This window comes from Phaenicophaeus curvirostris, chromosome 26 (assembly GCF_032191515.1).
Source record: "Phaenicophaeus curvirostris isolate KB17595 chromosome 26, BPBGC_Pcur_1.0, whole genome shotgun sequence".
NCBI lineage: Eukaryota > Metazoa > Chordata > Aves > Cuculiformes > Cuculidae > Phaenicophaeus > Phaenicophaeus curvirostris.
Genome location: NC_091417.1, coordinates 1640778 through 1661641, shown reverse-complemented (window position 1 = coordinate 1661641; position 20864 = coordinate 1640778). Strand labels below are relative to the sequence as shown.

Here is a 20864-nt window from a genome sequence, read left to right as displayed (position 1 = left end):
GCCACAGCCCCCCAGCCCTCAGCCCGCAGCTCAGCGTGTCCATCCCGGCAGAGGCAAAGCCCAAACATGCAGTCGGAGGGGGCGCGTTCGCCTACACCCACCCCAGAGCCAGGCTTGCTCGGGCAAGTTTGCTCAAGCTGTGCCTGTGTTCAAAGGAAAAGGGAGGGCAGGGAGGTGGGGAAGATGCTCAAGAAGCAGAACGGGCCCCGCTGTGACCCATCTGACTCCGTTTGGGCATGAGCTGCCCCTAATGCTGCCAACCCGCCGAGCTCTTTGTGAAACTCGGTGAAGCACAACAGAACGATTACTCTGAAACCTACTGAGGGCAGCGTTTTGCTCCTTGCTGGTTGAGAGACAACCACGCCAGGCGTTCCCCAGCGTTGGACTCCAAAAGCAGCCTGACAAATAGCGAACCAGATTGGGCAATGAACACGTCAATAAATGAGAAGGGAGACAGAGGGATAAAGACACCCAGCAGGAATCACACTCCCATTCCTCCCCCCTCCCTGAGCCTTTCTGGCTGACTTTGTTCAGCGAGAATTTAGGGTATAATTTGGGGGTGAAAGATGCCAGATAGGATCAAGACCGATACACCTGGAGGACACATATCGGTTTTCTTCTGCTCTGAAACTTGAGCCCCGTCAGAAGCAGAAGGCTCAGGCGCGGAGCAGCCGCTGGCGGTTCATCCCTGCCAGGCCAGGAAGGCAGGCGCTGACCTTTCCTGCTCCGGAGTTTGCTCAGGATTAAGATAACATATTTGAAGGGCTAAATCCTCCCCCCTGGGGGGTTCCCACACAAGGAGGAGGAGGTTTGCAGCTCGTGTTCCCCCCGCGACTCCCCTGAGAACCAGCAGTCAAACCACCGAGCCCGCAGGCTGGTGCCCACTCCGATGGGATCAGGGCATCCTCATTTTTTAATCCAAGCCAAGATTTTGGCTTCTGTGCATCTCAAAAGAGCGCAGTAAATTAATCGTGCCCTCCCTGGTTTGTGGAGGTGACCCTTGGTGCTGGCTGTCCCCAAAGGCAGGGACACGCACCCCAGGATGTTGCAGCCAGGGGGGCTGGCATTTATCTTTAATTTTCCCCATGAAGGGAAGGTCTGGTCTCATCATGTTGCTACGAACCAAGCTAACAGCCAAACGTCTTGGCTTTTCTTCTCTGTGCTACTTTAATCTTCCCTGTTTCAGGAGCAGAGAACAATATTGCCCTTTCATTAATCCCAGCTCCTGCACGAAGGCTCAGCTTTAAACCGTGGTGGAAACTACACCATTAAGGACCTTTTTGTTGCAGGGCATGGCATTAAAACATTATTTTCCCCTCTTTTTTTGTAAGAATCTTCTTTTAAAAAGCAGCTTAAAATTGCTTAAATGTGTGTTATCAAAATTCTCACCCTATAACAAGACCATATTAACATCACTGCGGAGGAGGGACACTGTGTCCCCAGGTCTGGGGATGCTAAATAGGGGCTGCTCCATCCACTGTCCCCCTCCTGGATGCCCGCAAGGAGCCCCAAGGATGAGCAACTGCTTAAACACGGGAGCAAGGGCTGCAGGAGGAGATCCAGGACCATGCTGGTGGCTGCTGCCTCCCACGTTAATCATCTTTCACAGCGAGATGTCTAATTACAAAGGCATCTAGGACAAGTCTGCAAATAGGGTGGGGAAACTGGATGACCTAAAAATACTTCATTATCAGGAAAAGGGACGGGAATTACACCTGTAAATAGTTTCACAGCAAGAGTGTAACATTTTCCATTTAATTTAGGAGGGCGCTCCTGGAAGAAACAGGGCAGAGGATTTCACCTGTGACCGCACTTCAGCACAGAAGAAACCCTTCACACCCCACTGAGCCTGGGGCACATGCACAGACCACAAACCTGCTGCTTTCTTTGCAATCCCAAACTCACCCAGTGCTGCTGGGAAGGGTGCCTGGAGCCCACCCTGGTATAAAAGCATCCAAGGCTGCCAGTGAAGAGCACACCCAGCACCTGAACCCCGACTGACGGCATCAACAGCAACACAACAGCTTCAGAGTGTTTGGAAGAGGTTCTGCGAAGGGCTGGGTATGAAGCTGGAGCAGCTTGTGGAGCTACTTGGAATCCTACGCCTTCCCAAAGGCGGTTTTAGCTCTCTGACCTCTGCTACAAGTGCATCTGCCACAGCTCCTCGCCAGTCACTGGGTCCCCAGCGCACTCGGCACAGCTGATGCCAGAGGCAAAGCCACAGAGCATCCAACACAGCCCATCATCATCATCATCATCATCATCATCATCATCATCATCATCATCATCTCCTTCCTATAGCCAAGCCCTGCCCCCGATGGCACCTGCCTTCCTCCTCCCTCCTCATCCTCCTGGCTGGAGGGTGGAAAACCTTTGCCGTGCCAGCTCTCCCCAGCGCTGTGCAGGTTTGCAGGGGGGTCACAGGGTTCCCAAGCCCCCATAGCAGCTCAGGTTGGGGGTTGGGGAGCATAGCAGCCAGCCACCCAAAATCTTCTTGATGCTTAATAAGCTTAATATGCTGGCTTGGGTCTCACCTGCAAGGTCCCCCCTCGGTTCTGTGCCCCGCAGGGGGCTCCTGGGGACGATGCTGGGGGGCACATCCAGCTGCAGGGCAGGGTGCGTGCTCCAGGACCGCGGCGCTGAGCACACCGAGACGCTCCCGCTGGCACGGGAACGGTGAAATAAATGGAACTATTACTCATAAATCTACGGCCGTAGAAAATACCAAAGGTGAACTGGAGCGGCATTGTGTGCGAGATTTTAAAACGCAGCAACAACTCAGAGGCAAGAAAGGGAAGGAAGCCTCATTTAAGCAGATCGTGCAATGAATGCAGTTAAACACAGTCCTGCTCCAACAGGCTTGGGGTTGTTCAGCCTGGAGAAGAGAAGGTTCCAAGGAGACCTTCCAGTACCTGAAAGGGCTACAAGAAAGCTGGGGAGGGACAGTTCACAAAGGCTTGGAGTGATAGGACGAGGGGCAATGGGGATAAACTGGAGAGGGGCAGATTTAGACTAGACATAAGGAGGAATTTCTTCATGATGAGAGTGGTGAGACACTGGAAGAGGTTGCCCAGGGAAGTTGTGGCTGCCCCATCCCTGGAGGGGTTCAAGGCCAGGTTGGATGGGGCTTGGAGCCCCTGATCCAGTGGGAGGGGTCCCTGCCCATGGCAGGAGTGTTGGAACTGGATGATCTTTGAGGTCCCTTCCAACTTAAACTATTGTAGGATTCTATGACTACAACCACCTCATGCACTAGAAGCAGAGGGAGGGCCACGGGGGAAAGGTCCTGGGCTGGAGTGGCCGTGTCTAACGCAGCCAAAGCGTGGACGCAGGCACAGGGTCTGGCTGAGGGAGCCGAGCACCCCGAGCACAGCTCAGCCCTGCTGGCTCCTCGCTCCCCTCTTGGGCACGGACCCAGCCAGAATCCAGTTTTCTTCCCCCACACGACCGTGCCGTGACACCATGGGGTTATAAAAAGGAGAGATCACTCAAGGAAAGATGGCATAAAGCATGACGAGGGAAGATCATCTCTTCATAGAAAATTTTATATTGCTTACGACTTACTGTCTGTGAACATAAAACAGTTTAACCAGCCGACCCTAAATCACAGTGACAGCTTTACACTACCCACAAACCTCTGCTCGAGCTTATCCAGCTCAGTCCTCCCTCCCTCCCCTCCCCACATGCTTCTTTTTTAAATACAGACTCGCTGCTCCCCCCTTCCTCTTTTCTCTGGGAGAGAAGAACACGCGTGTGCACACACATGCAGAGGCTGGGAAGGATGAGCTGCAGTCCAGCCTCACTCTTCAGCAAGACCCTGGACTTCCCTGTTGCTGCCACTGCTCCTGGTCCCTTCATGCACTCAGCCCTGGTGCTCTTTGGGTGCAACCTGTGCTATCCAGCACCTCCAAGCCCCGATGACAGCAGCCTGTGCAGGAGTGGGATGCAACGGGATGCTTCACGTCTCTCCCACACGGGCACAAGACCCGTAGAGCCTCACCCATGTCGTGTCCCTAAGACCACCAAGGTCCCTCACACATCCTCACCTCTCCCTGGGGAGGGTTAAGGATCAAAATGTGCATTGGCGTGCAGCGTGAGGCTGAGCAGCAGCACCTCAGTGCTCGGGGGGCACAGCCGAGCCCCTCCAGCAGCCCAGGGATGGTTGTGACATCCAGGAGCTGCCTGACCTGGGAACACCCCGCCACGGACCCTGCACCTCACCACCTTCCCGAGGGGACCTCATTCCCCACCCAGAGCTGCTGCTGGAGCTTCCCTGGAAAAGGGATGCCGGGGATGGGGTTTGGCAGCCACTAACGAGCTGGGACACGCTCATGGTTAGCTGCTGCACTTGCCATTTTTCCTCCACTTAAAATAAATCCCTTTCTTTCCTCTTCCAAGGCTGCTGCTCCGATGCTACACAGGAAACTGTGAAATGCTCCATAACGGCATGTTCCCCATTGCTCTTAATCCACTTCTAATTAAGATCACGTGTGACGCATGCCTGAGCTAAGTGGCCATAAAATGCTATTGTTGCAACTTGATAGTAAACCAAATGGAAGAAAATGACAGCAAAATCCAAGATTAAGCGTAACCGACTCACAAACTCCAGGGCTTAAAAATAACACGAGGCAATTTCTTCTTGATTTTGGGAAAAATCACTGTTGCCAGCAGCATCCTCTGTGCACAGCTCAGTCTCCGCTGGCAACACCTCGCAGCAGCACCCAGTGCAAAGCACGGTCCTGCCAGACTGCAGCTTCTCCCATCCCTGCTCCCGTTGCCACAGCACCCACGCATGGTCCCATAAGGCACAAAACATCTCCCCTGGGAAGGTTCAGCCAGAGCCCCCACGCATCCCAAGCTGCGATATAAGCTGGTGGCTTCCTCCAAGCTCATCCCAGCTCTGGGCATCAGTGGTTCCCACAGCCGCACGGGAACACTGCACTTGCTGCTGCACCTTCCTGGGGCTCAAAGGACTAAACCTCTTTACCCCGGCTGGCAGAAGCAATCACAGCCTTGTAAAAAGGATGATTTTAAGAGAAAGGGGAAAAAAGCAGCACTAAAAATCTGCCTGGTATGTTAGAGGAAGAATCGGCCCCACGGCCAAGCACAGGACAAGATGTTTGGATCAAAGCTCTCCCAGTGATGCCCCATCCTCAGCAGATGAACACAACCCAAACTCCTTCCCCTCGAGAAGCAGCTTGTGAAAGTTAGAACCATTTCACGCTCGGGAGACAACCTGGGGGCTGGCGTGGGGACAAAGCCAGCCTCCAACATCCATATGCAGCTGAGGACTCCCCTTTGAAATGACCCAGTCCTTCCCACCACCCACTGCTCCGCTCCATCCTTACGCTTGCACCCTCCTCACTCTCTGCCACGACACCTCAGTCACTGGTCCAGATCCCACAAGACACCCCCATTTCCACTCAATGCACTGAGACAACACAGCTCCCTTTGCTCCTTTTCCAGCCACAGTGGCTGATCCCCCCACGGCTGGGGCACTGCAAGCCACACCTACTCTTTCCCACTCATCTGCTGCTCCTTTACATTTCCAGCTGCTCTTTCCCTGCCAGCATCTATACTTAAATCCACTAGCCAATGTTAGAGCCAGCTCTGGGTCCAACAGAACCCTTTGCTTTCCCTGTGAACTCAGCCCTGGGGCCAGCCGAACTCTTTATTTTCCCCACCAAGTCCCAAAAGCAGCAAATCACCACTGGAATTAAGAAGAAAGCCAGGAAAGCCAACTTTCCCCCCTGCAACATCACTGGTGCATCCCAACACCCTCACATCCCGACAGGCTGGTCACAGATGAAGGCTCCTGGCAAGGACAGACAGCACGGTTGGAGGAGCCAGGCGCCTTCCCACCACGCCTGCCCCAGCTTTGAGGGCATCCCAGCCGGCAAAACAGCCGTGGCACCCCGATTAGTCCCCCATTAGACTCTAATCCTGCACATTTCCATATTGTTTAAATCAATACATTGGATTTTATTGCAGACAAAGCGCCACTGAGCATCGCCCTGTTTATTAAAGACAATGAAAGGATTCTGTGCATAACATGAAATTGAAAAAAGAATAGATTGGCACCATTTTCTTGGTAATTAAAAGCAAAAGTGCTCCCACGGCAGAAAGCAGCTAGGGGAAGGCAGGAGGGAACACTCTGCAGCTGACCTCAGAGGTGCTGGGTGCCAGAGGAGGAGCACAGACCAGGATCACGCGCCGGCTGGACTGCTCACAGCCAGACCTGCCAGCTCCCTTCCCACCGGGGCACTGCTTTCCTAAGTGATGCTCTAGGTGGTTTTCAGGACTTGGCTACCAGCAGGATGATCCCAGCCCAACTAAGTGCAAGACCATGAACCCTTATGCCCCCATCGGGTCAACAGGCTGCAGCAACCCTCCCTTTGCTGGCTGAGGACAGCTCACCCTGGCCAGTGACAGCCTGGGTGATGCCCAGGGCTGCCAGGCTTCGTTCAGCAGTGCAGCAGAGAAAATTTCTGCCATGAGGGCGGGGAGGCCCTGGAACATGTTGCCCAGAGCAGTGGTGGCTGCCCCATCCCTGGAGGGGTTCAAGGCCAGGTTGGATGGGGCTTGGAGCCCCTGATCTAGTGGGAGGTGTGCCTGCCCATGGCAGGGGATGGAAGTGGATAATCTTTAAGGTCCTTTCCAAGCCAAAGCATTCTATGATTCCATGCATTTGCAAGGGAGGAGCTGTTTGAGGGGATCTGGTTACCCCCCAGCACCCAGAAGCAGCTCCGCCTGGCTGCCAGAATCAGGGGGTTCATCTGGCACCCCCCACATAACACGGGATAACTCCTGCCAGCCCCTCGCCAGCTCCCGGAGCAACACAGGCTCCCATGGGCTCCCCACATCCCCTCCCGGGGCCAATCCCCTCCGCTGCCAACCCAGCGATGCTGAAGCTGTCACACTGATTTTTCTGCTCATCTCAAACCTTTCTGCTCTGCAAACGTGCACAGACAAACATTTCAGCAGATAATTGGGGAAGCCAGGATCTTCCCCTTTGCAAGGGGCCATTAATTCCACGCAGGGCTGCCCAGTGGGTGCAGACAGCACCAGGGAGCCCCACAGAGGGTTTAGATACATAACACCATGGGGGGAGCATAGGAAGAACTTGGAATGTGGATTGGCACCAGGGCACAGCTGGCTTGGCTCAGCCCTGCCCCCTTGACCTTGACATTGCGTTTAGGGGAGCAAGCTGCCAGCCCCTAGGGCTGGGAAAGGTGGTTCAAGGTGGGTCAGGGCTTGCACGAACCTTCCTGGCACAGGAGATGCCCTTCCCAGTGCCCCCAGCACCCACCATCCCCAGGCAAGGGGGGAGGATGAGCTGCTGTCAGCTTGGATCTGCCCGGGAAGCTGGGAGACTCCAGCTACAAAGGAACACGCTTTTCTCACCGCGTTTCAGCGAGATGCGAGCTGACAGGGCTTGGAGACACTGGCTCTGGCAGTAGGGGAGCATGAGCTGCTCCCTGCATCCCAGAGCTTTTTTGGGACACAGGTGGAAAGGTCTTTTTGGGGGGAAGCAGACAGCAAGGGAGTGAATTCCTGATGTGCTCCAGCTCAGCCCACCCTGTGATGAGCAGCCCTCAGAGGGAAGAGGGAAGGCATCAAACCCATCCTTGTGCCCTGCCCTCATCCATCGCTGGCTCTAAAGCCACGCTGGAGATTGTGCCTGCAGCCACTGCACCCTGTTTCGGGGGGAGGCACAGCTTTCTGCTCACTCAGCACCAGAACGGGGGGGTCCAGCTCCTGGCTGCAGGAGCACAAGGACACCGAGCGCAAACTGAGCTCATTTGGGCACCTTTGAAAATCACAGGCAGTAATTAAATCACTCTTGACCCAGTTGGATTTGAACTGGCATCTGCAACATGAAAACATCTTTCATCTGTGGACATCCCGTATCTAATTGCTGCTGCACTGCTATTCAACACAAGACGACAGAAATCCATGATTTGCCTTGCAAGAAAACGCCTAATAAACAATAATTTGGTTTTAAGTTGGGGGTCTTTCTGGCATAGAGCTAATAAATTGTAATGATACTGATTATCGCATCTGTTTGTCAGCTAAGCTCCTCCACAGCTTTGCTCCACGAAATGCAAGCTTTTGCAAAAATAACTGATCAGAGAAGCCAGAGGGGAAACGGGGACGATCGAGCAGCGTCTGTGAAAGCTGCCTTTGATGTAGCTGTAGATGTCAGTGCGAGACAGAGATTCCAGCTCAGAGGAATAGCCCGTCTTTGTCTAACTGAATTATTTCATTTAACCCATCGCCTTTAAAAAGCAGCCCCTCTTCTCCCGAGGTCCCCCCGTGCTGGCACCTTAGAGACCCGTGTTGGCTGCCCTCTCCATGGGTCGTGATGGGCTGAGCCCATCGCAGCGTGGCCAGGGTCTGCCTGAGCAAGGGCTGGGCACACACCAGGCTGCCCCAAAGAGGGGCAACTGCTCCCATCACCGCAGGCAAATGCATTTTCTCAGAATCCAAAAGGTGCTGGTCTGGTTGGTGAAGGGCTCCAAGAGGAGTGTGATAGGGCAGGGCTCCCCTGCACCAGGCTGAGCCCAGGCAACCATCACCTCTGCCCAGCCAAGAGCACCAAGAGCTTTTCTAACACTTGTCCTTAGCTCTCCTGGGCAAGGTAGAAAGGGCTGGTCCCTTCTTCCCAGCAGAAGTGGATCACAGAGTGGTTTGGATTGGAATGGATCTTAAAGCCGACCCTGTTCCAACCCTCACCATGGGCAGGGACACCTCCCACTGGATCAGGGGCTCCAAGCCCCATCCAAGCTGGCCTTGAACCCCTCCAGGGATGGGGCAGCCACCACTGCTCTGGGCAACCTGGGTCGGGGACTCCCTTCCCTTATTGTGAAGGATTTCTTCCTAACGTCTAATCTAAATCTTCTTCCAGCCAACTTAAAGCCATTACCCCTCATTCCATCCCTGCCCTCTCCAGCTTTTTTGGAGCCCCTTTCAGTCCTGGAAGCTGCTCTGAGGTCTCCCTGGAGCCTCCTCTTCTCCAGGCTGAACAACCCCACCTCTTCCAGCCTGTCCTCGCACGCGAGATTCTCCAGCCCTCAGATCATCTCCATGGCCTCCTCTGGTCCCATTCCAATAGTTCTGTGTGGGTTTAGGGGGGATCAGTCCCTCTCCCAGCACAGAGGACGCAGGGCTGGGTTGCATCGAGCACCCGCAGTGCTGGCAGCGTGCTGGGTGACCGGCGCAGAGGGGACACGGGTGTCGCGGCAGCCACTTCCCAGCCTTAATTTGCGATTCGCAACCACGTGCCCTGCCGGGCTCACGCCTCGGGAGGCTGGGAAAGGTTGCCAGTGACAAAGCTAGAAATGACATTTTTGAACAAATGGGCAGGGGGAGAAGGTCAGCTCCGGACGAGCAGAGAGGGCTGTGGCAAGAGCAGCATCCTGCACGGGGGCTGCTTCTCCGCTGCCGCAGGGAGGGCAGGAGGGACGGCAAAGCGAGGGGAGCAGATGCTGCCTGCAATTTCCAGCTCCCCCCCCCATTAGCAAATCGCAGCCCTGTGCGCAAGCAGAAGCCGACTTCACCTTGAACGCCCGAGCAAAGCGTGCACGAGGCTGACAGCGCAGCAAAGCCCCGAGGGCTGCGACTGTCTGCTGGAGCCCTGGACGCCGGCGGAGGTCAGGGATGATGCACAAGTACAAAGAGCATACTTGCATGCTCCAAGATTCTTTGGCTTGGTGAGAAACACATCCCTGGACAGCCTCCCACCGAGCCACAGATGGGTCCAGGAGGAGAATCTGGAAGCTGCAGGCTGGAATTTATGAGCCCTCTTCCCATTAAAATAGCAGGCGATATTTCCATCTGTCAGTAAACGATGATAAACAGACCAGCTCCTTTGCGTATCCCAGACCTCGCTCAAACAAAACTACCACCAGGGAGGGCAGGATTTGGCACAGAGATGATCATTGCCATGCTAGGAATTTATGGCTCCGGCACGTCCAGTCTTTAGGAAGAGCGGGAGCAGGTATCGCTACAGGGCTCTGCCAAGGCCAGGGCAGCGCCGCCAGGGCATCGACTGCAGCACCCGGCTGCCCACCCTGTAGAACCATAGAATATCCTCAGCTGGAAGGGACCCACAAGGAACATCGAGTCCAACCCCTGTCTCTGCACAGGACAACCCCAGCGATCACACCGTGTGCCTGAGGGCATTGACCAAAGGCTTCTGGAATATCGTCAAGCTTGGCTCATCAAGTGTCAGTGTTGCAGATGATATCCCAGCACTCATTGGGATCCCACTGTGAATGGTTTGGGTTGGAAGGAACCCTAAAGATCATCCAGATCCACCCCCCTTGCCATGATCTGCCAGTACAAGTCAGCACAATGGGACACTTTGCCAAGGACACTACATGTCCAAGGGTCAGTGGGATCCAAGGCAGCTACACGTGGCCAGAGCACCCGGGCACAACAAGGGTTACCAGTGCACAGCACCCAATAGAAACATGCAGGTGAAGCTTCAGATCACAGTTTCCCAATGAAACTTCCAACCATATTGGAAAAATGTCACTTGAGAGCTTTTGAGATGACCACCCTTAACCTTCAGCACCAAAAACTAAACAGCATTTTGAGCCAGAAGCAGCCAAACTTGTCACAGTTACAGGAGGCTGGAGGGACAGGGTCAAGCTGGCACATCAGTAACCCAGAACCACCAGCGACTCCACCCTCTGATGGGCTCATACCATCTACGCAAGGCATCTACAGAAAGCCGAGAAGATTCTCATGTAGACATGGAGGACGAATAAATGCCCTTGCACATGGATAGGACCCACATGTGTCCGTCAGTCCTGCACAGCACCTTGAGCTCTCGGGCTGCGAACACACCTGAGGACCAACAGTGACTTGGGTGGGGAAGCCCCTGGAGTTCAGGCAGACCAGCAGGAGACAAACACCAAGGACACAACACAGCATTCCCGAACGTCCCATGAATCCAGCACACCAAGCCCAGTGGAGCAGCTGTCCCAGAGCAAGGGCAACCTTGGCCTGATGGATGGGCTCCTACCTTGGGCTGCAGGCATCTTCCCCTTGTTGAGCTGCTTGAGGCGCTTCTGGTGGGATTTGCCGTTGTAGTGGATCTGTGCTTGTGCGGCCGAGTTGAGCTGGATGTTGCAAACCTCGCAGAGTGTGAACGACTGGTGCTTCTTCTCCCGCTTCATGCGCTGCTCGGGCTGGCTCAGTGGGCAGCTGGCTGCCTCTACCAGCCTCACCTCGCTCTCAGGGTTGTGGGATGGGCTCAGGGGTCGCTTCATGCCTGCGGGAAGAAGGACAGACCCGCCATGAGGACAGGAGGACTGGAACAGGGGTTCAGGTGAGGCAGGAAAACCCAGCATAGGTCCCATGTCTCTGATGTGCCCAGGCTGGTCCCTTCTTCTCAGCAGAAGTGGATCACAGAATGGTTTGGATTGGAATAGACCTTGAAGCCCATCCAGTCCCACCCCTGCCATGGGCAGGGACACTTCCCACTGGATCAGGGGCTCCAAGCCCCATCCAACCTGGCCTTGAACCCCTCCAGGGATGGGGCAGCCATCACTGCTCTGGGCAACCTGGGCCAGGGCCTCCCCACCCTCACAGGGAAACATTTCTTCCTAAGATCTCATCTCAATCTCCCCTCTTGCAGCCAAAACCCATCCCACCTTGTCCTGTCCCTGCACTCCCTCATCAAAAGCCCCTCCCCAGCTTTTCTGGAGCCCCTTCCAGCCCTGGAAGCTGCTCTAAGGTCTCCCTGGATCCTTCTCTTCTCCAGGCTGAACAACCCCAACTCTCTCAGCCTGTCCTTGGATGGGAGGTGCTCCAGCCCTTGGACCATCTTCATGGCCTCCTCTGGACTCACTCCAATAGATCCATGTCCTTCCTGTGCTGAGGACTGCAGAACTGAACACAATTCTCCAGGTGAGGCCTCATGAGAGCAGCAGAGGGGCAGCATCCCCTCCCTGGCCCGGCTGGTCCCACTGCTTTGGATGCAGCCCAGGAGACTGTTGGCTTTCCAGGCTGTGAGCGCACATTGCTGTCCCACGTTGAGCTTCACATTCACCAGCACCCCACGTCCTTCTCTTCAGGGTTGCTCTCGATCCATCCTCCGCCCAGCCTTTAGTCACACTTGTGATTTTCCTGATCCAGGTGCAGGAACTCGCTCTTGGCCTTTTTGAACCTCAGGAGGCTCACACAGCTCCACTTCTCCAGCCCGTCGGGGTCACTCTGGATGACATCCCTTCCCTCTGAGGCGTTGAGCGCTGCACGCAGCTTGGTGTCATCGGCAAACTTGCTGAGAGTGCCCTCAATGCCACGGTCGCCGTCTCCGACAAAGACGTTGGATGTGTTGGGCCCAAGAGCGACCCTTGGGGACGCTGCTCACCACTGACCTCCACCTGGACATTAACCTGCTGACCCCCTCTGAGCACATCCCTCCATCCCCTCTTCATGGATGCGGGAGACAGGATAGAGGACAGGACGAGAGGGAACGGCCTCAAGCTCCACCAGGGGAGGGTCAGGCTGGACATTAGGAAAAAATTTTTCACAGAAAGGGTCACTGGGCACTGGCAGAGGCTGCCCAGGGAGGGGGTTGAGTCCCCTTCCCTGGAGGGGTTTAAGGGCCGGGTGGACGAGGTGCTGAGGGACATGGGTTAGTGATTGATGGGGATGGTTGGACTCCATGATCCGGTGGGTCCTTTCCAACCTGGTGATTCTGTGAGACCCCGTTAGCACCGGGCGCTGCAGCCCCGGCCGCGGCCTCCAGGGGGCGCGCACGGACCGCGCCGCTTCCCGCGCGTGGGGACGCGTCCATTCCCCCCCTGCAAGGACCCCGGAGCTGCTGAGGGCTCCGACAGCCCCTGGGGAACAACCTGCTCCAACGCACAATAACCCTGAGCGGCTACGGACTAGGAGAAGTCTGGCTGGAAAGCTGCCTGGAGGAGAAAGACCTGGGGGGGTTGGTTGACAGCGACTGAACAGGAGCCAGCAGGGGCCCAGGGGGCCAAGAAGGCCGATGGCATCTTGGCTTGGATCAGAGCCGGCGTGGCCAGCAGGGCCAGGGAGGTTCTTCTCCCTCTGTGCTCGGCCCTGGGGAGACCAAACCTCGAATCCTGGGGTCAGTTCTGGGCCCCTCACCACAAGAAGGATGTTGAGGCTCTGGAGCGAGTCCAGAGAAGAGCAACGAAGCTGGGGAAGGGGCTGGAGAACAAGTCTGAGGGACCTGGGGGTGTTATCCTGGAGAAGAGGAGGCTGAGGGGAGACCTCATTGCTCTCTGCAACTCCCTGAGAGGAGGTTGTGGGGAGGAGGGAGCTGGGCTCTTCTCCCAAGGGACAGGGGACAGGACGAGAGGGAATGGCCTCAAGCTCCACCAGGGGAGGTTCAGGATGGACATTAGGAAAAAAATTTTCATGGAAAGGGTCATTGGGCAGTGGCAGAGGCTGCCCAGGGAGGGGGTTGAGTCCCCTTCCCTGGAGGGGTTTAAGGAGCGGGTGGACGAGGAGCTCGGGGACATGGTTTAGTGTTTGATAGGAATGGTTGGACTCGATGATCTGGTGGGTCTTTTCCAACCTGGTGGAGGTGATTCTATCCATCCCCTGGCACCTTCCTGCCATTCATACCAGGACACTGCTGGCTCACAGTCAACTTGCCATCAACCAGAACCTCCAGATCCCTCTCTGCAGGGCTGCACAGCAGCAGGACAGAGCCACCCCAAGAAGGAAGATCTCGGCAGCAGAGCTGCCCCAAGCAACACACATCATTTGTGGTCATTCCCCAACCCTTGCAGCATTCAGATGGACTGGGAGACCGAGGAGGGGACCTTTACCAGAATAACCATTAGTAGAGCAGCTGGAAAGCAGATCTGGGAGATGATCAGCATCAGGAATGTGAAACAGGGCCTCAGGGACACAGCAGGACACGCGGAGCACTGGTGGGGACACGCCAGTGGAGGCAGATCCCTGGGTGCCCTTGGCATCCACCCCCTGCCCGGGTATTTTTAATGCAATTACATCCCGGGACGCAGAGCTAAAATTGGAACATTATGTGGACAAAGCATCCCAAAAGCCTCCCTCATCTTAAAAAAGGAACTGCTCTTGCTTGGATTAGACAGCAGCTCTCGTTGCAGTGTTTAAGAGGCCTGTCCTAATTGCACACACGCTTGTCTCATTCACTTAATTTCTACTGGGCCTCTTCTGCTTCTCGGGTGTCAGGACCATAAATTTGGCAATCTGTGGCTGGGAGAAGTCACTCCACATGTGAGGGCTCGCATCTCCCTGACTGATGGCTGCTCTGGGGCAGATTTCACCTTTTCAGCAAAGGACTGAAGATCATCTTCCTCCTTTCACAGGAGGTAAACTGAGGCACGGTGAAGGTGGACCTATGGGAGACTGGAGCACCACGCTGGGCCCAGGTTGCTCAGAGCACTGGTGGCTGCTCCATCCCTGGAGGGGTTCAAGGCCAGGTTGGATGGGGCTTGGAGCCCCTGATCCAGTGGGAGGTGTCCCTGCCCATGGCAGGGGTGGGACTGGATGGGCTTTGAGGTCCCTTCCAACCCAAACCATCCTATGATTTATTGACATTCCCCCCATGCCTCCAAGGTGACTCAGGGATCAAGCCAAACCAGCACCAAGCACAGGGTCATTGCATCCCAGCTATCCCACCCTGGAAGATGGTCTCTCTCCATGGGAGACCATAAACAACCTCCTCTTTGGGGTGGTCTTCCCAAGGTGGCAGAGACCTCCACTGGGATGGAGAAAGCAGAGCTGTCACTCACCCACCTCTGCCTGGATTTCAGCAGACTGATCATCAACAACACTCTTCCAGACCCATGTCTGCACCTTTTGCTGCCCTTTGCTCAGAGCTGCCCAGGGCTGTGCTGGCCCAGCCACCAGCCGAGCAGGGTGAAAGGCTCCTGCCGGGTACAAAAAGCTCCCTGACAGATGTCCAAATCTCTCTGAAATAAAAGAAGGTCAGAGCAGCTTGGGTGTCACCGCAGAGGCGAGTGCTGCGTCAAAGCACCCATCCTCCCACCACACAGTGTTCACAGAACGGTTTGGGTTGGAAGGGACCTCAAAGCCCATCCAGTTCCACCCCTGCCATGGGCAGGGACACCTCCCACTGGATCCAGTTGCTCCAAGCCCCATCCAACCTGGCCTTGAACCCCTCCAGGGTTGGGTCTGGCTGTGCCTTGTCACACAGCAGCGAGATCCCACTTCCCAAGACCCCAGCACCTCCAGGCTCAACCAGGCTTGCCTTGCCCAGTGCTTCCCTGTGCAGGGGACGTCCTTGTGGCTGCACTGTATGGTCAGCAGATGACCTTCTGAAGAAGCCCTATGCAGCTCCTAAATACAAGCAAAACACTTTAAAACCAACAACTTCCCGCACAGGCTAACGAGAGCACAGCTCCACGCCAACACACGCCTGCAGCTCCCCATGCATCCTGCGAGCACGGAGATGCAGCATCCCTCACCTCTGCAGCCAGGAGGTCCTCCTGGCCACCTTCTGCTGCGTGGCTCACAGCTTGTGGGTGACAGCAGCCCCCGATGTTGGCAAGGAGGAGCAAGGGGGATTAGCAAGGGCGATAGCAGCAGACATCTGCAATGTGCTGACACATTTACACACCCTCAGCCTGCAAAGGAGGAACTGGAGTTCAGGGCACGTGGCAGAGGTCGTGCAGCCACCCGCCTTCCATGGTAGGGCCCCTCAAAATCTCCAAATAACCGCTTTTTAGAAAAAGGAATAAGCTTGTGCCCAGAAAAGTAGCTGTCAGGACACAAGCTAAGTTATCAGGACAGCTTGAGCAGAATGCCACTACAAAATCCTGATGAGAGCACACAGGTTTGATGCTTGTTGGGCGCTTTGCTCCAGTTCTGATACTCCAATAACAGACCAGCAAGGCCATCCCAGGACACGGGGATCACAGTTAAACACAGCCTGGCCAGAGGTTTCCATGCTGATGCAGCCTGAGCACTTGCCTGGGGATGCTCTCCCAGTCCCATCCCAGCAGGAATCCCCAAACTCCCTCCTGCCTCAGCACAGAGTTGTGTCCCATGGATGTTTTATTGTGCCTGAAAACCATGGATCCAACACATGGGGCCAGAACCTCCATCCAAGTAAAACCACTACCACAGCAGAGCTGGAGCAGCATCAAAGCTGATAAACTGAAGATCTGTCCCATTCAGCAATGTGGCACAAGGGAAACTGTCCACCTTAAGCTAAGTTTGCATGAAATTGCTAAGAGAACAAACCCCCTCCCCCCCCAAAAAATAAAATAGAGTGATTTGAGTTCACTTCATTCTATAACAGGGAATCTGCTCTCATAGAATCATAGAATGGTTTGGGTCAGAAGGGACCTTAAAGTCCATCTAGTTCCAGTCCCCTGCCATGGGCAGGGACACCTCCCTCTGGATCTGATTGCTCCAAGCCCCTGGGGTTTGAAGGGACCTCTGGAGATGGTCCAGTCCAACCCCACTGCTGAAGCAGGTTCACCTCAAGAAGGGTGCACAGGAAAGCCAGAAAAGGCCACAAACCCTTACCTGAGTGCGACTGAAATCACTGCATCTCATTGCTAGCTCCGTTTGCACTTTGCTACTGGAACTTGTCATCAGAGCCGACAGCGTGTCCTCATTAAAATTGGCTTTGATGCACAAAGTAGAAAATAGTTCTACCGTGCTTGCAGGTGTAAATCTCAGCAGAAGAGCAGTTCAAGTCCTAGAGAAGCTCTGTGATCCCAGCACACTGAGGCCAGGCAGGTATTTGCCCTGGGGACCCCCAGCCACAGCTGCACCCCAGAACCCTGGGGAGCCCCAGATTTCCCTGGGATGCAGAGGAGCTCAGCTCAAAGGAGGCAGCCACACCATCCTGTCTTGGCACACACCCCTCACCACTGGTACAGATGCTTTCCAGCCCACCCTCTCATCTGGGATCAGGACACAGCGACGCTGAAGAGGTGTCCCCAGCACGGGGAGGCTCTTACCTGGTTTCCAGCAAAGGGAGCGCTGAGCTCTGCCCTTCGCAACCACCAAGGCAGCTCCTGTCCGTGTGCCGCGGCCGTCAGGGCACCTCAGACACCCCTACACCCAGAGAGTTTCCGACACTTGTCTCGTATTTCAAGAAGCGCTTCAAATGCGGTTCGATTGCCACTAAATCAGCCCTCATCAGCAGCCTCCAGACAAGAGCTGGGGTGAGTACGAGCTGGGTGCCTGCAGCTCAGCAAGTTTCCAAAAAGCACTGAGCGTCACGCGGGGGAGCGGGCGCCAGCTGGCAGGAGGCTGCACCGGAGGAGCTACCTTGAGCCAAGAGCGGGCGAATGCACCTGACATCAGCGCTGTTGGGGAACAGGGGAGATGGGGGGAAGCTTCCCAGGCTGCCTGTAAGGTCAGACCGAGAAAATTCCCTGTGCAGCTTCATAAAGAGGCACCGGATGCAGGTAGAGGGATGTGAAGGCAGCCAGTGAGCGCATGGGTGCTCTGCCCTCCAGGATGGAGGTGGCCCAGGAGACCTGCGACGGCATCAAAAGATGCTTTGTTGTTCCAGACAGAGCTGAGCAGACACAGGCAGACCACAGATTTCAGAGCGCCCTGGCCATGCCCCCATGGCTTTCAGCATTTCATAACACGGCATCAAACTGGCCCCCTGCTGCCCCCGCCCCAGTCCCAACATATGCTCCACTAATGCCGGAGCGAGGCATGTTTTAGGATCAGTGCATAAACCATCCGTTATCAGGCAAGGATTAGAGCGAGTCTGCCTTCCCAAAGAGCTCAGGGCTGCACGGTAGCTCCTGGCACAGGGACTAGGACACGCAAGGGGCTCAAAACGTCCACAGATCTCACATCTGAGCCCCCCAAGCACCCAGGCTGGCTCTTACCCTTGGATGTGCCCTGGGGTCCCTCCTCAGCCCCACTCCCGTGCGCTGGAGGGCAGTAGGACATCCCACAGCACTCCGGGCACGCAGAGGGCATTGCACAGTGGTGCTGCTGTGCCTGTCCTCTCGCTTGCACTTCAGAGATCATTAACACCACAGGGCTGCGTGTCCTCTGAATCAGCAGATCTCAGCCCTGCTCCTGAACAGCGACGACAGCTAAAACCCAAACCGAAGGAGATGCTGGGGAGGGAACGACACTGCTTTTCTGCAGCAGTGCAGAGAATGCCTCTGTCTGTCCCAGGAACCAAAACCTAGGAAGCCCCTCTCTGCTCCCATCCCAGGGTCCTGGAGCACCTCAGCTGCTAACACCACACTGGTAACAAGTTGATATATCAGCTTCATCGGTAACGAGTTAATTAATCAGCTTCAGCAAGCATCAAACGGGCAGCGTGCAGGGTAATGAGAGGGAAAACGTGGTGGTGATAGGCAGGGTGCATGGACTGTGTCTTTTTAGAATGATAAATGAGACGGCGTTGGGTGCATCGAGCACGCTGCCCTGGCCACGTGCCACAGCGAGGTCCCGCTCCTCCCCGGGGCGGGTGAGGGTGGGCTGGGGGGTCCCAGCAGGGACCTCATCACTCTTGCACCAGCGTAGAAACAAAACCCAAAGCAAACACAGGCAGAGAGGCTGACATTTCGTCCCCAGGGGTTCAGCTGTAAATGTTAGCACAGCGTAAGGGAGCAGCGGGAGAGGAAAGATTGAGGCGCCAGCAATTCATCATCCTGAGCGGCTGCTGTTCCTCCCAGCCGCTCTGCACGCTGCCGGCTGAGGAACGCCTGGCACGGGGCTTGCAAGATCACTAAATCCTTCAGGTTTCTTGTGATCAGCACAAAGATCACGGCAGAACCACCTCCTACAAACCCACAGTGAGCCCAGGCTGGGCATCTGCCCGGCACCGAGCCCTCCCTCCCACACCACCGAGCCCTTCGCGATGCCAGTATTCAAGGAGGGCACAAAGCTCTTGAAGGATGCTGGTGGGCTGAGGACTGTGCTGAGCATCACCCAGGGCACAGAGGAGCCAGTGAGGTGGGAACCTGAAGTGTCACAGCAGGAGAGGAATAAAACTTAGCGTAGGTTTAGGGGGAAGCAGGGATGTCACCCACAGCACACCAGGATGGCTGTCGGGGAACTGCCCAGCTAAAGGGACCTCGCAGAGGGAGGCTCTGGCTACTCCCCCACGTCCACACCACTCGCCTCTTAAAATAGACCTGAGGAGTGCAACCTGATGCAGCCACAGGGCAAGTCTTGGCTGAGGTGCTCCTCACTGGCTCTCCCTAGTTGCTACAAACAGTTTTATTTTCCCAGATCTCCCTGAAATCAAATCCAGACACCATTTGTGGGATGGCAACGTCAGCTCTGGGCACAGGGCTGGCTCCTGTCACCGCAACAGAGCCCCGACCCTCATGGCAACTCACACAGACCACAAACAAGGGGATGTCTTGTACCAGCTTTGCTGGTATTGGAGTTCCTCCAGCACAGCATCCCTCCCACGCTGCTCGAGGTAACCCCTGCCCAGATGAGACCTCTCCCATCTCCTCATTGATCCTGCTGCAACTGTCTTCTCATTGAAGATAAAATATAGAGAAACACGTTATGCCACAGGGAAGGGTTTGAGCTTTGGCAGAGCCTTGTGCCCATCTCAAGCTGCTGCTGGAGAACATGATTTACTACACATGCAGGACACATTAAACCTTAACAGTTCCAGTTCAGAGAGCACTGGCAAGCGATGCTCCCTCTGAGGAGCCAAACTAGACTTCACTGCAGCTGGGTTTGTACAAGAGAAAGCAAAGCTCGAGGGCCTTGCCAGGCAAGCACTGCTCAAAGCTTTTTTTTCCCAGGTGAGGAAAGACCCTTCCCCAGGGCCAGCATCCCAGCCGACCCACGCAGGCAGGATGGGGCCACAGCCCAGACCCACCAGGCTCCGGTTGTCCCTGCCCACGCCTGGACACCCTTCCCGAGGGAGCTCTGGTGCTGCCACCAAACACGATCCAAACCCCAGCACCCGATACCCAGCGAGCTGCTGCCACCAGAGGCACCAAGCTGCGAGCGGCGTGGTGGTGGCTGTGTTCCTGCCACCCACGTGTCCCTCGGAGATGGGGGACATCGACCACGAAGACTTACAGCAACATCCAGGGTCCCAGCAGCGACCCACAAGCGTGGGCAGGGTCTCCTCTCCTCGCTTCTCTCACTCCTACACCCAAGTCAGGAGCTTTTCAAGGCAGAAAGCGGCTTTTAAGCAGGTTTGTGGATAGCTGGTGACTAACACAGGAGAACTCTGACTTAAGACTGAGCTCTCGCAAGCTACTGTATTACAACCTAAATTAAATATTTCATAGCGCTAAGCGAGTGACATTTGAAATCCAGACATTGCAGGGGTATCAAATAAAGATATTTGCAACAAGATCTGTTTAAATCTTTGTAGCGCTTTGGATCAGGCCATCAAAACAAGCCCAGTGCTTTATTAAAATGAAAGTTATCAGGCACTCGATCTCCTGGAGGAGGCCCAGGAACCCACGCGGTGGAGCAAAAGGGGTTTGGGGTGACAGTAAATAAGACGAACCCTGCCGACCCACAACCCTGGAATTAAAGCTCAGCTTTGGAAGCTAAATTCATTTAAAAGTTAAGGCTGGCAAGAGACTTGGTGTTACTTTTGCACCTTCCATGACCACAAAAGAATGTCTCATGCAAGAACAGGCTGAGAGTTGGGGTTGTGCAGCCTGGAGAAGAGAAGGCTCCAGGGAGACCTTAGAGCAGCTAGCAGTGCCGAAAGGGGCTCCAGGAGAGCTGGGGAGGGGCTCTTGATCAGGGTGTCCAGGGAGAGGAGGAGGGGGAACAGTTTTGAGCTGAAAGAGGGGGGACTGAGAGGAGATCTTGGGAAGAAATGTTTCCCTGTGAGGGTGGGGAGGCCCTGGCCCAGGTTGCCCAGAGCAGGGGTGGCTGCC

The 20864-nt window shown here is 55.4% G+C and overlaps 1 protein-coding gene across 4 annotated transcripts in view; it reads right to left on the bottom strand.

Annotated features, from left to right (window-relative positions):
* ZNF385C (zinc finger protein 385C) overlaps positions 1–20864 on the bottom strand; it is an 80016-nt gene that overhangs the window by 43557 nt on the left and 15595 nt on the right. For 3 of the 4 annotated variants that reach the window (XM_069877000.1, XM_069877001.1, XM_069877002.1), the window contains exon 2: positions 11033–11281. The exons of the other annotated variant lie outside the window; for it this stretch is intronic. In XM_069877000.1, the coding sequence (XP_069733101.1) occupies positions 11033–11281 (249 nt within the window). The remainder of the gene's footprint in view (positions 1–11032; positions 11282–20864) is intronic. 4 annotated transcript variants of the gene reach the window in all.